The sequence below is a fragment of the Vulpes vulpes genome, chromosome 8 (genome assembly GCF_048418805.1).
Source record: "Vulpes vulpes isolate BD-2025 chromosome 8, VulVul3, whole genome shotgun sequence".
Taxonomy (NCBI): domain Eukaryota; kingdom Metazoa; phylum Chordata; class Mammalia; order Carnivora; family Canidae; genus Vulpes; species Vulpes vulpes.
The window spans coordinates 80,540,434-80,558,710 of NC_132787.1; the positions used below are offsets into that span (position 1 = coordinate 80,540,434).

At 35.0% G+C, this 18,277-nt stretch overlaps 1 protein-coding gene across 5 annotated transcripts in view; it reads left to right on the forward strand.

Annotated features, from left to right (window-relative positions):
- The window catches only part of CDKL4 (cyclin dependent kinase like 4), a 96,149-nt gene that overhangs the window by 2,723 nt on the left and 75,149 nt on the right, over positions 1-18,277 (forward strand). For all 5 annotated transcript variants that reach the window (XM_072767253.1, XM_072767254.1, XM_026018933.2 and 2 more), the window contains 2 exons: positions 11,764-11,987; positions 15,359-15,480. In XM_072767253.1, coding sequence (XP_072623354.1) covers positions 11,820-11,987; positions 15,359-15,480 — 290 coding nt within the window. In that variant the 5' untranslated portion in view covers positions 11,764-11,819. The remainder of the gene's footprint in view (positions 1-11,763; positions 11,988-15,358; positions 15,481-18,277) is intronic.

Here is an 18,277-nt window from a genome sequence, read left to right on the forward strand (position 1 = left end):
AATTTTTTGTATCTTTTAATGTTTCTGTACCTTTTGAGAGTAAGTTACAGACATCACGTACCTTTATGCTTAAGTAGTTCAGTGTAAACTGCCTAAGAATGAGGACATGTTTTTACATAACCACAGTACAGATTACCAAAATCAGGAAATTTAATACCTAACCCACAGTCAATATTTAGGTTTCACCAATTATCCCAGTATTGCTCTTTATAGTTATTCTAAGATTCATTTCAGGATCAACACTGCATTTTATTTTCATGTCTTTTCAGTCTCCTTCCTTCTGGAACAGTGCCTTGACCATTGTCTTTTATGACCTTAGCACTTTTAAAAAATCACAGGCCAGATATTTGTAGGATGTCAAAATTATTTCTACTTTTTTCTCATGATTCAATTCAGGCTTTGCATTTCAGGCAACAGTACCACTAAGGAAATCCTGGGTCTTTCTCAGTGGCACATTTGCCTTTTCTAGAAATTCCATGTAAATGGAATCATACAATATGTGGGGGGTGGGAGGGGAGTTGTCTGGCTTCTTTCACATAGCATATGTTTTCAGTTGTGGTTTTTTTTTATGCTTATCACATAATAGAATAAATCTATACTTTCCTTTTAATGCTGAATGAGTATTTCATTGCATGGATTTTCATTCATCAGTTAATGGACATTTAGATTGTTTTCAATTGAAGCTTTTATGAATAATGGTACTATAAACACCTGCATACATGTCTTTGTACAGGCATATATTTTTATTTTTCCTGAGTAGATACCAAAGAGTAGAATTGTTATTTATGTTTTATGTTTAACTTTTAGGATATCACCAAACTATTTACCAGTGGGGCTGTGCCATTTAACGTTCCCACCATTAATGTGTGAGAGTTTTAGTTTCTATACATCCTTATCAATCCTTGATATTGTCAGTCTTTTGGATTTTACCCATTCTGGTGTGTGTGTAGAAGTATCATTGTGGTTTTATTTTTTTTTTTATTTTTTTTTTCATTGTGGTTTTAATTTACATTTCCTAATGGCTAATAGCATTATTTCATGTGCTTATTAAACATTTGTATATCTTCTTTGGTGAAATGTCTCTTGAAACCTTTTGTCCATTTTTAGGGTGACTGGCTGGCTCAGCAGAGCATGTGACTCTTGATCTTGGGGTTCTGAGTTTGAGCCCCATGTTGGGGATATAATTTACTTGAAAAAAATATTTTGTCCATTTTTAACTTAGGTTATCTGGCTGCCTGTTGAATTGTAAGAGTACTGTATATATATATTGTGTATACAAATCCTTTATCTCACATTTTCTTCAGTCTGCAGCTTGTTTTTTCATTTTCTTTTTTTGAAGAGCAAAAGATTGTAATTTTGATAAATTCGTTTTATCAATTTTCTTTTACGTATCAAGCTTTTAGTGTCATCTCTTGGGATATTTTTGCCTAACTTAAGGTCAAAAAGATTTTTCTCCTTTTTTTTTTTTTTTAAACTAGAACTCAGTAGTAGTTGTGGCTCTTACATTTTGGTCTATGATCCATTTTGAGTTAATTTTTGTATATTGTGTAAGGTATCTAAGGTTTTTTTGACTTTTGTTGTTGTTGTTACTTGTGGATACTAATTGTTCTAGCGTCATTTGTTGGAAATAGTCTGTCTTCATTGAATTGCCAGGGCATCTTTGTCAAAATCAATTGGCAATAAATAAAAAGGGTTATTTCTTGAATGTTTCACTAATATATATGTCTATCTTTATTCCAATGCCATATCCTTTGATTTACTATAACTTTATGGTAAAATTTGAAGTCAAGTATTGTAAGTCTTCCCAGTTTGTTTTTATTCCAGGTTGCTTTGGCTCTTCCTGGTACTGTGCATTTACATATCAATCTTAGGTTCATCTTGTCAATTTCTAGCCCCCAAAAAAGTCTATTGGGATTTTTATAGGGATTGAATTTAATCTGTCAGTGAATTTATGGAGCACTGACATTTTGAGTTTTCCAACCCATGACCATGACATTTCTCTCCTTTTATTTATCTCTCCTTTAATTTTCAATGTACAGATCTTGCACTTCACTTGTTAAATTCATTTCTAAATGTTTTATTTTTAATGTTATGATGAATGGAATTGTTTTCATTTCCAAATTGTTGTTATTGCATAGATACACATTTATTATGTTATATTGATCATGTATCCTACTACATTGCAAATATGTTCATTAGTTCAAGTTGCTTTTTTATAGATTCATTAGGGTTTTTTTTACATACAGTATCGTGGCATTTCCAAGTAATGACAGCTTTACTTTCCATTTCCAATCTATATAACTTTAATTTATTTATCTTGTTTTATTGCAATGGCAATAACTTCCAATACAATCTTAAATAGAAGTGGTAAAAGCAAAATCATTTTCCCAGTCTTAGGGAGAAAGCATTGTCTTTAAACACGTTAACTACATTTTTCACACGTTAACTACATTTTTCACATATGCCCTTGAGGAAGGTCCCTTCTATTCATGATTTGTTGAGATTTTTATCATGAGTGAGGTTGGCTTTTGTCAATGCTTTTTTTTTATGCCTATTGAAATGGTCATGTGGTTGGGTCTTTTATTCTGTTATTATTATGGTGTTACACATTGATATTAACCAAACTGGGCAACCCTGGTGGCGCAGCGGTTTAGCACCACCTGCAGCCTGATGCTGGAGACCCAGGATCAAGTCCCACGTCAGGCTCCCTACACGGAGCCTGCTTCTCTCTCTGCCTGTCTCTGCCTTTCTCTCTCTCTCTCTCTCTCTGAATAAATAAATAAATCTTTAAAAAAAAAAAGATATTAACCAAACTTGCATTCTTAAAATAAATTCCACATATTCATGATATATAATCTTTTTTATATGTGTCTGGATTTGGTTTGCCAATTATTTCATTGAGGATTCTTGTGTCTATATTTATGAAAATAATAATCTGTAGTTTTTCTGGTAATTTCTTAGTCTAACTGTGTATCAAGGGAATATTGGCCTTATGGATTTAGTTAGGAAATGTTTCCTCCTCTTCTATTTTTAGGACTAGTTCGTAAGTATTGGTATTAATTCTTTTTTGAATGTTTGGTAGAATTCACTATGAAGCCATCTGACCCTTTTCTTTGTGGGTTATTTTTCATTATTATCCAGTTTCTTCATTTGTTATGGGCATAGTCAGATTTTCTATCTTTTTCTTGAGTCAGTTTTGATATTTCGTCTTTTTAAGCCAACCACATTGTCTGATTTGGCTGCATAAAACTATTCATAATATTCTGTTAACAATTTTTAATTTCTCTAGGTGATTGTGATTTGAATGATTTTTTTCTCTATTTTCTTAGTCTAAAAATTCATCAATTTCATTGATCTTTTTGAAGAACCAACTTTTTGTTTTATTGATTTTTTGCTGTTTTTCTGATGCATCAGTCATTAAGCTTATGTATGTGAATGGATCCTTCTCACTGTTTTCAAGATATTCTCTTTATCTTTGGCTTTTAACAGTTTGGCTTTTAACAGTTTGGCTATAATGTATCTAGAGCTGGATCTCCTAATGTTTATCCTACTTGAGATTTATTTAGCTCTTGAATCTGTAAATTAATATTTTCCATTAAACTTGGAACTTTTTTGCCATTATTTCTTTCAATATTTTCTTCTGCCCCTTTTTCTCACTTGTCTTTCTGGGAATGTCATTACAGTTATGTTGGTACTATTGATTTTGTACCACAGGCCTCTGAGGCTCTGTTCAGTCTTTTTTCTCTCTTGGATATTGGTCTTTTTCCATTAATATATCTTCAGATTCATTGAGTCTTTCTTCTGCCATCTCAAATCTGCTCTTGAGCCCATGTAGGGAATTTTTTATTTCAATTGTACCTCTCAACTCAAAAATTTGTTTGGTTCTTTTTTTTTTTTAAACTTGTCATTTTGTTGTTGTTGTTGAGCTTTCCCATTTATTAAATCATTGTCATATAATTCTTTAATTCTTTAAATTATATTGCTTTAATTATTTGAACAAATTTATAATTGTTGCTTTAAAGTCTTTGTCAGCTAAATAAAATAGCTAGATCCATTCAGAATCCATTTTTATTAACTTTTTTTTCCTGAGTATCACACTTTCCTTTTTATTAGCATGTCTCATTTTTTTTAATTGAAAACTAGACACTTTAGATATTATATCTATGCTGGATTCCAGTTTTCCCCCCTGAGGAAAATTTTGTGGGTTGCTTTTGTTTTTGTTTTTGTAACCTGCTTGTATTCCAGAATCTATCTCCTTCTGAGGGTGTGACTATTGTTGTCTGTGTTCAGTTTTTAATTTTTTTGGCCTGGCTCTCTAGGACTAACCATTGTCTGCATAGTTTAGTGGTCACCAATAGTTTGGGCAGCAGTGGTATTTAAACAACTCTAGCCATAGTCTTTCACCCTTTCCCAGTGGATCAGTGTGTGGGTTGAAGAGCATATTCATAATTCAGTCAGTCCTCAAATCTGCCTCAGCTTTAACTTCCTTTATCTTTCCTGTGCATTCCTCATAGTTTCCCAGTTAGCCAGAGATATGTAAAGCCAACCTAACTCTTCTATGGTTCTTACATTTCCAGGATCCTCCCATAAATTTTTGGCTAGTCTGCAGCTCACCCCTACAGGAACCATACACTTAGGCTTGCAAAGCTGTGGGGGTTTTCCCCATTTGTTTCTTACTGAATTTTTAAGGATTTTACTGATAGTATTGTCACAGGTTTGCAGCCTGTCACAGGTTTGAGCCATATCAAGCACATTTTCTCTTAGAGTAAGGCTTCTGGTTTATGGCCTGTTCACAGTGGTAGAACTGCTACACCTGCTGAGCTGGAGGATGGGGATAGAGAAAGAATGGCAAGCAGACCCGGGTAGGAAGCCACAGATGCCCATTGTCCTTAAGTGGAGTTCTAATGTATCATGAATAAATACTTCTCAATTTGTTTTTTGCCTTTGGTTGATTTCCAGAGCCCCCAAATTGTTTTGTGCTGGTTTTGGTTTTGTTTTTTTGACAATTTTGACTAGTCTTGTGTTTTAGAAAGAGGATTCACCAACACACACAGTAGTCAAAGCCATAGTTGGCCCCTGGTGCTTTTTGTGGGATTAAACACACACACACACACACAGACACACACACATACACACACACCACAAATTATTTCTTATGCAAAATTACTCTAAGTTCTCAACCTCTAAGTAAATTTTTGTAAACTGTATTTCTCTAGAAAATTATCCATTTCATCTACATTTTCAGATTCATTTTTATAGATGTCTGGAAAGTAGCCTCATGATTTTTAAAAACATTGTTCTCTTTGGTGGTTATTCTTGTCATTTCTTATTTTTATTTCTTATATTCATTCTTTTTTCTTGGTTAAGCTAGTTACAGGTTTGTTTTAATTTTTTTAAGGAACTAATATTTGGGTTTATTAATTAGATCTATTATTTTTGTGTTCTCTATTAATTTCTGCATCAGTTATATTGTTTCTTGTGCTTTCTTTGGCTTATTTTGTAGTTCTTTTTTTAAATTGTTAAGCTTGTTATTTTTACTCATTTTTCTTCTATATTGTTTTGATCTCTGGATTTTTTTTCTCCTAATTTCTGTATGTCAGGTTATCTCAACCATGGCATTATAAACATTTTGGATAGGTAATTCTTTATTGTGGGGTTCTATCCTGTGTATTGAGGAATACTTAGCAGCACCCTTGGCCTCTACATACCCATAATAACCAAAAACATCTCCAGACATTGAAAAATACCCCTGGGGGCTAAAATCACTCCCAGTTGAGAATCCCCACTTTAAATATATCTCATAACATGCCTTTCCTAAAAAATAAATAAATAAATAAATAAATAAATAAATAAATAAATATATCTCATTGCTTTAGATATGTAGTATTTTCATTATTATTTTTTTACATTCCATTATTTAAGTTTGCATTTCTGCCCTTTACCCAAGAGGTATTTAATTGAAGGCTTTTTTAGTTTCTAGGTGGAAAGTCTTTTTTTTTTAATTTTATGTATATATTTTTTAATTCTAATTTCTAGTTTGATAGTTTGTAATCAGAATGATTTTATGATTTCTAATTATGAAACTTTCTAATGTTTTCTTTGTGACCTAATATATGATCATTTTTTATAAATATTCCATGTGTGCTTGAGAAGAAGGTACATTTTAGATTATCAGAGTGTAAAATTCAATGCTGCCTTTCTAAAGGCTGCCTTTATGGTTACATTTTTAAGTCTTCTACATAGTTACATATCTTCTGTGCATTTACCTTGCCTTTTCCTGACAGTAGTTTATTTAAGTTTCATTATTAATGTATTTCAGTGCATGTCTTCTTGCATGTCCTAAAGTTTCTGCTTTATAACAGTAATTGTTATGTTATTTGGAGGCTCTTGTATCTTCATTGTGACTTGTGGCTTTAGCATTAAAACTACCCCCCTTTTGTTGTATTTAATTCTTTTTGTAGTTTTAGTTCTACTCAATCAGATACCAGGATCATAAATCTTCTTTCTTAATGTTTCCATTTGCCCTGAATACCTTTGCTTGTCTTTTTATTTTAACTTTTCTGAATCACTTTAGATGTGTCTCTTGCACAGAGCATATAGTTGGAGCTTGCTTTGAGAGTAAAATTGAAAATCTTTTTCATTTAATAAGTGAGTTAAGCTCACTCATAATTATTGGTATCACTGATATTAGTCTTTATTCTGTCATATTGTTTTATATTATAATTTTTATGTGTACAATATTAATCTGTGTTTCTTTATGTATTGTGTTGGTTTTTATGTCTCAGATTTCTTTGGGTATTTTTTTAATGCTCTTAGTCCCTGCTTTCTTATTTAACCTTTTATTTTATGGTTTGTTTTTAGTGGTATATTTTACTCCCCCATCTTTTCAGTTATGAATGAGTTTATTCTGCTTTCTTCTTTCCCTTTCCATTTCTTACATATATTTTTATTTTTATAAGATTTTATGTATTTATTCATGAGAGACAGAGAGAGAGGCAGAAATATAGGCAGAGGGAGAAGCAGGCTCCATGCAGGGAGCCCCATGTGGGACTCAATCCTGGGACTCCAGGATCACGCCCTGAGCTGAAGGCAGGCGTTTAACCACTGAGCCAGCCAAGCATCCCTCTTACACATATTTTTAATTGCAGTACTTTCTAACCTGTCAGTACTTTTAACATTTATTTTTTTAAATATTGTGTTTATTCATGAGAGACACAGAGAGAGAGAGAGACAGGCAGAGACACAGGCAGAGGGAGAAGCAGGCTTCATGCAGGAAGTCCAATGTGGGACTTGATCCCAGGACTCTGGGATCATGCCCTGAGCCAAAGGCAGAGGCTCAACCACTGAGCCACGCAGGCGTCCTGCACTTCTAACATTTATATATTACTCTTCCACCATTGTCCCCACTTTTGCTTTAGTCTTCAGTTAAATATATTAGATGCTTACTGTAAATCTCTTCCTGAAGTTTTCCCAGTCAGCTCTTGGTTGGGTAAAAGTTGTCCTCTTGTAGATTCTTTGAGAAGGTTTACGAATGCAGTATACCTGGAGTTCTTGCATATTTTGAACAGTTTCTATAACTTTGATACTTGAAGGACAGTTTGGTTGAGTAGAAAATCCTGGCTTTCACTTTCTTGAGTGTCTTCAAAAGGCTGCTATATTTTTATGTTGCATTGTGTGTTCTCTTGACAATTTGGATGTCACTCTCATTCTCCTATACTTTAGTCTTTATACCTACAGGCTATGTAAGTATTTGATTTGATAGTTTTATTCCAATACATCTTTGAGTTGATTGTTGTGATTCAGTTTTGCCAACTACCTCATGGGCCTTTTCAATATGTATACTCCAATCTTATTTTGTTGCCAGAAAAATTTCATAGTTTATAGTTTCTTTTTTTTTTAATTTTTATTTATTTATGATAGTCACAGAGAGAGAGAGAGAGAGAGGCAGAGACACAGGCAGAGGGAGAAGCAGGCCCCATGCACCGGGAGCCCGACGTGGGATTCGATCCCGGGTCTCCAAGATCGCGCCCCAGGCCAAAGGCAGGCGCTAAACCGCTGCACCACCCAGGGATCCCCAGTTTATAGTTTCAACTATTGGTTCTGTTACACTGTTTTTTTTTTCTTCAGAGATTCTAGTTACATATGTTGGGTCTTTTTTGCCTGTCTTCTATTTCAACCACTTTCACTCTAAAATCTGTTACTTTTTTCCCTCATTTTTATTCTCTTAATTGCTTTTTTAAAATGCCCCTTCCAATTTTCATTAGAATCTATTATCCCATTGGCATCTTGTGTTTTTTAGCCATTATCTGTGAGATGGTTTTGTCTTTTTCTTGTTTGTTTCCTGAGTTCAAATAACTTTTTTCTTTCTTTCTTTCTTTCTTTCTCTTTCTTTCTTCCTTCCTTCCTTCCTTCCTTCCTTCCTTCCTTCCTTCCTTCCTTCCTTTCTTTCTTTTTCTTTCTTTCTTTCTTTCTTTCTTTCTTTCTTTCTTTCTTTCTTTCTTTCTTTCTTTCTTTCTGTTCTTATTTGAATTTCTGATTCAAAGTGGCTTTTCGTGGGGGTACCTGGGTGGCTCAGTTAAACATCTGCCTCCAGTTCAGGTCATGATCCCAGGGTCCTGGGATCAAGCCCCACATCCTTTGGGCTCCCTGCTCAGCAAGGAGCCTGCTTCTCCCTGTCCCCTCTCCCCTCTCCCCCATGTTTTTTCTCCCTCTCTGAAATAAATAAAATCTTTAAAAAAGAAAAGTAGCCTTTCATATCTCCAGATGAATGTTAGAAGATACTTAAATCAGTTTGGAGTGTTGTGATAGTTCTCTTCTGCTTCATTGTTAGGTTTTTTTTTGGCATGATTTTCTTCAGCTAAAATGTTTGATTCTCATTTCTATTTTCTTCCAGTAATAGGTTTGTATGGAAACTGCTCTTCTCTATTTTATTTCCTTGGCAGTATTTGTCTTGTAATAATTGACAGCTATCCTAGCTCAAGATAGTTCTTTCTGTCACTGTACCAAAGTGCAGTTTTTTTCATGAGTAGCACATTTTAAAAATTAGTGGTGAAGAGATTTGCATGTCCTTCAGTTTTGGGTTCTCCTTTGTCTTGCAGGGGCACAAATCTATCCCTCTTGCTTCTTTTTCCCCTCTCTATCCAGCCTCTGATGGAGCTTGGGGAGGCCTCTCCCTTCCCTCCTGCCCTTCTCTTCCCCAAGAGCAGTGTCACGCTGACTGATGCCTCCTCAGCATCCATGCCTTTAAGTCCCTTCCCTGCGGCAGACATTTGATCTACCAGGGCACACTTAGGATTTCTGCATGTGTGCTGTTTTTTCTCCTCAAGGGATGGAGGGGGGATGATTTTAAGTCTATCATAGACCCTTCATTTCCTCTTCTGTATTCTTGACAGTTTTTCCAGATCCCACCCCAATCCTATATTTGCTCTCTGCAAAGTGGGACCTTCAGAGATATCTCTTCCAGAATTTGGAGTTTACTTTTCTACCTTAATTTGTAAATTCCTCTGTCTTCCTGCAATGTTGGAAGCATTGCATTTAATATGGTTTTATTGTTTATTGAGGAGATTAGATTTAGACAGCCACCATTATCCTCGGCACTATCAAAGTTCTCCACCATATACATCTTCCCAAGCCTTTTAGGTATAATATGGAGAGGGTTGGGAACTTTGGGTAAGTGTAGAGAATAAGAAAGAAGGCATTTTATTTAAAACAAACTGATTTTGAGATGATTCTATTTGTGTAGAGATAGTCATCAAACATATAATTGGTCTGTACCTCAGTGAAGATATTAAGAATTACTGCTTCTTCACACTCCAGTAGAGTCCTAGTAAGCTGGAATTAGAGCCATAAATGCCTTTGAGGAATTTCTGCCTTGGTCTGACTCCTCTCTGCATGCTCAGACTCATCTGCCATGAACATATAAAGGCTTTAGAAAACAGCTACTATTGAGAAGTTACCAGATAAAATAGTATTTTTACTATTTTCTGGTGCTTTATTTTATCGAATTCAGAAGTTTGGTTGATGTGACTGAGAGATATAAGTATTAGTCTGAGAACTCAATCATTATTAAGCCATTTGTGAAAAAAGAAAATCATAGATCAGTAGATCAAATCATCTACCTAGAGAGAAAATAATACAAAGACTTAAATATCATAATTAAGCTTTTTGGCATATTCATAGTTTATTCCAGTAACATGGGACTTATCAAGCAGGTTGAATTCATAAATCCACAGAGATTTACACCAATAACTTTCTAAAGCAAATTCCCAGTTTCTACTATTTTCTTTCCTATCACCTGTAACTAGTCTGAAGAACAAATGTATGCATGCTTATATCTAAATACATTTAAGATAATAATATTTATGTAACAAAATGGTATAACCTAGAGTTTTCAAAACATAATCTGTGATGAATTTTCCATGCATTAAGTGTATATTGCTTCCATTTTCTCCCTTTAATAAGAGAAAATAGAATCTAAAAAATATATATAGCATTGTAAAACATTTAGTAATAGTCATTTACCCAAGTAAAACACTTTTCCCAATTGTGTATCTCTATGGTGGCAAGTGAGCGTGGATAATTTCTTTCTCCACTGAGACACTCTGTGGATGATGAAAAAGATGTTAGTGAAGTAAAAAAAAAAAAAAAGTACTCATTTGAACCATGAGAAATTTGTAAAAGTGGTCAGCATTTCACTTGATAGTTTATTAATACTAAGACCTGGACTGTGCATTCTTTTGAATTAACTGAGAGGGAGTATAGCATAGTGATTCAAATTGTGATCTCTGGAACCTGACTTCCTGGGTTCTAATTTCATCCTAGCTTCACTTTCCCTTGGTTTTCTCATCCACATAATTGGTTAAAAATAGCACTTACTTCATAGAATGGTTGTAAAATTATATGTAATATAGGACAATATTACTTAAGTGCTATTATTATCACTATTAGATTATATTAAGATTCTGCTCGATAAAGTGGTTTATATTAAAATATAAAGCTATATATTTTTAATCCTAGACTTATTTATTTAATAATGTTGGCCTTCTTCAACATGTAATCCAGTCACCACAAAATTCACAAGTGGAGTGATAGAAGACAGAAAAATATTTCCATGGAAATCCCTATGAAAGAAAGCATCATTGAAAAATTAGAGAAACCTGTCTCCTTTTTCATGCTCTTTATTTTCTTTGGGAGTTAAGAATTTAAGGATCTGTTCCTTCATACATATAAAAGCTAAGAGCAATAAATGATGCACTGAAAAGATTTTCTGTTTTTAATGGCTGCTTTGGTCAGCAACCGCATCTACTCTTTCTTCTCTCCACCAGGTGGAAGTATAGCACTTTGTACCCTGTCTCTTCCTCAATTCTCTCTAGTCCCCTAGTTATAGAGGTGAGGAAGGAAAAGATAAACACTGTATTCAAGAGTGTGAAATGTTCCACCAGCTGGATTTTACAGCATCATATTTTAATAATTTACTTAAGGATAATGAAAGTAGACTGGATACGGTTCCTTTCCACAAATTCTTTAATTCAGCTGAGCTAAAAGCAGACCCATTATAAGAAATATATAAAATCTTTCTAGTAGCTGGAAGAACCGCATTATGACTAACCTGAATTACCAAAATAATGTTCCAGTATTTTTAAGTGTATTTAAAATTAAATGACGGAAAGAAATTTTGGCATCTAAGTAAATCGGTTTTACGTAAGAGACTGTGAGCACGTTGTCCTTGATAACTTGATTAAGCTGAGTCATCTTATTTTCCAGGTGTAACATTGTGCTGCAAGTCAATCAATACAGTAATATAAGTCATTTCAACTATAATGGAAAAGTACGAAAAATTAGCTAAGATTGGAGAAGGGTCTTATGGGGTTGTATTCAAATGCAGAAACAAAACCTCAGGACAAGTGGTAGCTATTAAAAAATTTGTGGAATCTGAAGATGATCCTGTTGTTAAGAAAATAGCACTAAGGGAAATACGTATGTTGAAGGTACGTTAAATTTCTCTGTATATAACATCATGGTATTGGATGAAATGTGTATGCCAAAATTACATTTCAAATGGATTTTAAAGTGATATTTTTTTCTCATTGAATTTAAATTTCTTGGTATCAGCAACTATGGAAAATAAATTGATTATTACTTTGGACTTTGGCAGTTCTGATATTGAAGTCCTTACATTGTGGTTGGTAAATATTCAATGTCCTAAGTCCCTTCACCCCAGTGTTTACCCTCCCCCTCCCCCACCTTGGCCTTTCTCCACCTGCCCACCTCCCTTCTCCCCACAAACCAGCAGCTAAAAGAACACCTCCTGGCACAGGAGCCCACCAGGACTGTACCAGTGCCCCTGTAGGCATCAATATGGCATCTGTGCTTCACTCCACCGGGTCTTAGGCATATTGAGTATCTCCCCCAGCTATATAGATATTTTTCGCAAAGATTTTGTTAGGCTTTTTTTTTTTTTTTAAGTAAGCTCTATGCCCAACGTGGGGCTTGAAATCCAGACCCAGAGATCAAATCACATGCTTTAAGACTGAGCCAGCCAGGCACCTCTAAAGTTGTTTTTACTCTGATAGGATTTGACCTGTAAGATAAGTCTTCAACGTAAATATTTTCCAGTCCTAGAAATCTTAGGTTTTAGAAGCACAGAAGACCTTAGGGATGCCTCTCATCCATCATCCTTATTTTATCAGAGAGGAAACTGAGGTACAGGACAGCACTTCTCAAACATTAATGTGCTTTGGAATTCCCGAGGGGACTTTGCTAAAATGAAGATTTTGAGTCAAAGGTCCATGACCAGCCTGAGATTCAGCATTTCAAGCAAACTCCCCGATGGCACAGTAGGTGCTGATTTATAGACCACACTTTGAGTAATAAAAGTGTGATTTCCTTACTTTTGACCTGTGCCATCTTTCTTTTAGGAAAATCCCAGAAATCAGTTTTTAGAGGAGGATAACAATTACCACATTATCCGTCCTTCCAAGTATTATTTGCAGCAGGTTTTCTCTAATAATAGTTTAAAATATAATTTAATATACACAGAATTTTCCCATCATAAAATCCGGTTTACTGATAACTCACAACCGGCAGAGGGCGCTGGTTAGCCAGGCGGCTTTGTCGCAGAGCTAATAAGCTGCAGGGTGTGTCTGAACCAGCCGTGGGTGTTTTTCTCATAAAAGTAATGCTTTTTATCCAGCACCTGCCGCCGCCTCATGTCTGCAAGTAAGGTTAAGCTCAGGTAGCACCTCCTGGGTCACAATGCCCCAATTTAAGAATGGACTTTAAGGTCATAAGTAGTCGGAGGGGCCCTGGGTGGCTCAGTGGTTGAGCTCCTCAGCTCAGGGTGTGATCCTGGGGTCCTGGGATCAAGTCCTGCATCAGGCTCCCCGCAGGAAGCCTGCTTCTCCGCCTATGTCTCTGCCTCGATCTGTGTGTCTCTTATGAATAAATAAAATCTTTTTTTTTTTTTTTTTTTAAGTAGTAAGATTCCACCTCAGCTTGTCTGGCGATGGTTCTTCTAATGTACCTCTTGCCAGCTATATGATGTGTTACACCCATGCATGCCCTGAACAGATTCCTTCCAAAATAAATTTATCTTACCTTCCTCACATCCTCCTAGTATTTAAATATGATTTGATTTTTGTCCTCCGTATTACCTGTTTTATTTATACAAGTCACTGTTTTTCTGGGCTAATTTTATTTGCAAAAGGGATATAAATTGCTGAGCTGCCCAAAGACAGATTTGACCAGGTTAGCATCTATAAATCCCTTACTTTCCTGGTAAAAACACTGTCTACTTCCCCTGGTAAAAACACTGTCTACTTCCCCTGGTAAAAACACTGTTTTTAGCGTAGCACAAAGTGGCTGGCTTACCTGTGTGACCTGTCCATCCATTCTTTGCCTTTCTGCTCTTTAGGCAATGGCAGATCGATTTTGTGCTCTGGACATATTTTTAATATGTGATGGAGTCATTTTTCCCAAACTATTGAGCACATAGTTGCAGAGTGATTTTTCCCCCTTCAAACCATGCTTACAGAAACTAAAGTAGAGGATACTGTTTCTATTGGGCCTGTAAAATATTTATGCAGCTCCCACTATATGCAAAATATGGTGCTCCCTCTATATAGATATCTAAGTGGCATAGGGTTTGAAAAGTGATGTATCTAATATACTGGGAAAACAATAGAGAAAATGAGTTATATGTAGATGGGAGCGACCAGATGTCCTGTTTATAGCTATTGTCCCAGAGTCCAGTCTGATTAGCACCTTCTTTCAAAAGCATCCTGGTTTGGGACACCTGGGTGGCGCATTGCTTGAGCATCTGCCTTCCACTCAGGGCATGATCCTGGAGTCCCAGGATCGAGTCCCACGTCGGGCTCCTTGCATGGAGCCTGCTTCTCCCTCTGCCAGTGTCTCTGCCTTTTTCTCTCTGTGTCTCTCATGAGTAAATAAATGAAATCTTTAAAAAAAAAAAAAAAAAGCATCCTGGTTTGTGTGCTAAATTATGTGGCCACCCTAGATATAGGCAGAGTGACTGTACCTGCCTGTTTGCCTGGGACAGTCTTGTCTTATACTCTTTACCCTGATTGGATGATAAATTATACAGTTGCTCTATGATGGGTTATCTTACCCATCTTAGAATTTCTTCTCTGGTTTAAAACATTAAACAAAAATAAAAAATAAAAAAATAAAACATTAAACAGAGGCTGCCTTGTGAAATGCTTTAGCTTGAGATAGAATTTAACACATAAAACATCTAAGCATAAGAGAAAGCAATAGAATCAAAGAACAGAGCTGAATAGATGATAAATTAAAAACACACTGTGGGAACTCCTACAATAGGTAGTTTAACCAGATTTGGAAGTTGGGATCTAAAATCCAGATACCACTTAAATCCAGCTGACATTTGTTTTAAATCTCCAGCACTCTGGAAGCTAAATGGGGATTGATAATCTTTATAGCCTTTAACTCAATACTTCTACCTCCTCAATTTTTTATTCAGGTTCCTTTATGACTTGGATATTTAGAATTTTCACAAAATCCATAAAGTATTTGTGACATCGGTACCTTTATTTCATGTGTGTACTTCATTTACTATCTCCAGAGTTTCAAGCAGCTTAATTACCACCTGTTACAGGTACATTAGAAGAAGAAAAATGTCTTCTTTTTTTCCCCAACGTTAAGTGTGTATGATTCTTACTAAGAGTAGTTTTCTCTTGTGAGTAACCATAATAAAATTATCCACAAGAAATGCAAAGAGAATGATAAGCAAGGCCTTGCATTGTTTAAGTTGTAAGGGATCTAGGGAGAAACTACCAAGAGAAACAAATCATTGAACTTTGTATTTAAATTCCTTTTGCAGCAATTAAAACACCCAAACCTTGTGAACCTCATTGAGGTTTTCAGGAGAAAAAGGAAAATGCATTTAGTGTTTGAATACTGTGATCACACACTTTTAAATGAGCTGGAAAGAAATCCCAAAGGGTAAGTAATCTGGAAACTGAGACTCTGTATGACCACTCAGTTTCATTATATGTTGGTCTAACTGTGGCAGATTTCACATCTGAAACACACTCCTCTTTCTACCAAGATGCATCTGCTGGCTACCTCTTTCCCATCTTAGGATGTGCTCTGAGGGACACAAATACTAACCTAGAGTAAAAATATTTAGGAAGACAAATTGGATGCAAATATAAATCACAATGCATCCCGATGCTATTATGTATGAGGTTATACCTTGGAGATATTGCAGATTTGGCTCCAGACCACTGCAATAAAGCAAAGATTGTAATAAAGTGAGTCAAATGAATTTGTTGGTTTCCTAGTGTGTTTAAAAAGTTATGTTTACACTATATTGTAGTCTATTAAGTGTGTGATAACATTATGTCTAAAAAACAATGTACATACTTTAATTTTAAAATATCCTATTGCTTTTAAAAATGCTAACCATCATCAGAACTTACAGCAAGTCATAATAACTAATTGCAGATCACCATAAAATATAATAATAATGAAAAAGTTTGAATATTATAAGAATTACCAAACACAGACAGAAAGTGAACAATGGCTATTGGAAAAATAGCGCCAATGAACTTGCTTCACAGGGGGTTTCCATAAACTGTCAATTGGTAAAAAACACAATGTCTGTGGAGTGCAATAAAGCAAAGCACAGTAAAACCAAGGGCAATAAAATGAGGAATGTCTGTATGAATTCAAGGAATGAACCATGGTTCAATATTAGGATTCAGTATTAGAATTCATATAATTCACTAGTAGGTCAACGGACCAAAAAAATACATGGGGTTGATAAAATTTGAAAAGGCAGTTGATAAATTCAACATCCTTTCCTGGTTATTGGGTGGTGGGGGGAACCTTAGCAAACTAGGATTAAAATACTTCCTTAGTGTACATGTGTGCGCACACACACACACCCCTCTTCAAATCAACAGCTAATTTTATACTAAAGGAACCACCATTAAAGTGAGAAACAAGGAAGTCAGTTGTCACCAGTATAATGTAACATTCCAAGAGCTCTAGCCAATGTATTGTAATAAGAAAAACAAATAGAATGTATAACTTTTTTTTTTAATTTTTATTTATTTATGATAGTCACAGAGAGAGAGAGAGGCAGAGACACAGGCGGAGGGAGAAGCAGGCTCCATGCACCGGGAGCCTGATATGGGATTCGATCCCGGGTCTCCAGGATCGCGCCCTGGGCCAAAGGCAGGCGCCAAACCGCTGCGCCACCCAGGGATCCCTAGAATGTATAACTTTGGAGACAAGATTCATCATTTTTGTCTGGATGATAGTATTCTACAAAATCTAAGAGAATTGCCTAAGAGTCATTACAACCAGTGGAATTCAGTATAATGACTACAGCTCTCCAAATTCCACACACAAAAATTAACAGCTTTTGTACCAATCAGCACTTTAGAAAATCTATTGGAGAAGCATCTCATTCAAATATCAACAACAAAAAAGTTTAGAAGATAAAAAGAATTGTTCAGACTCTACGTAAAGACAACTACGAAACTTAGGTACATAAATGATTTTATTTAAATTAACATATATTTCTGGGGCTCCCTGGATGGCTCAGCAGTTTGGTGCCTGCCTTTGGTCCAGGGCATGATCCTGGAGTCCTGGGATCGAGTCCCATTTTGGGCTCCCTGTATGGAGCCTGTGTCTCCCTCTGCCTATGTTTCTGTCCCCGCCCCTCTGTGTCTCTCATGAATAAATAAATAAAATCTTTTAAAAAATAAAATAAATAAATTAACATATATTTCTGGATGGAAATATTCATTATTACAAAGATACTGCTTCCTTTATTTATTGCACAAAAATCTAATCAAAGTGCCAACAGGATTTTTTTAACTTGAAAATCAAGTTATCTAAATCAATATCTTTTTTTAAAAAAGAAAGGGGACCTTAACTGCCAAATACTAAATCAGTTAGAGATTTCCTTTGACAAAAAGTACCATAAACAAAACTAAAAATTTATTTGCCAGGTGAAGAATTAATATAATTTCATTTGCAGATTTTACAAATTAGATGTTTTAAAAGATTAACACCCAGTTAGAAAATATATTCATCAAAAAAATCTTGAGTCAAATCCTACTATTGTTCCAGCTGGATACAGAGGATATAGCAGTAAAAAGAACATACAAAAAAAGTGTCTAACTTTTATGGAACTTACATCCAATTCCTACATGAAAAAGTAAATCATAAAGCAGAGGGGAAAATGACAAACACACCTTGGAGAACATGTTTATTCTCCCAATTAATTAGAAAAAATTCAAAAATTTAAAATAAGGTACCATTTCTTGCTTATCAAATCAGCAAAGAATTTTGAAAAACCAATATACCTAGCATTGTTAAAGTCAAGGAATCGGTCACTCTGATTCACAGCTGCTGAGAGTATATAATTGAAGGGAAATTTAGCAGTATGTATGAAAATCCTTCAAATGGTTTTCATCCTTTGATAAAGACATTCCACTTAAAGAAATTTATAATAAAATAATCAGATAGTTGCAAAGTTACACATAAGAATGTTCAACACATCAATATTTATAACAATAAAAAATTGGGACTGACTTAATTTTCTAATAGTAAAGATTTGGTTAACTGCACTTTGCTACATCCATACAATGGAACATGATGCATCTAGCCCATTAAAATGGAAGCTGTAAAATAGTCATGTTCTGGGGAAATATTCATGAAATGATACTGTGGGAAAAAAAATGAGATTAGAAAATAGAATGTCCAGTGTAATTGAAATTTATTT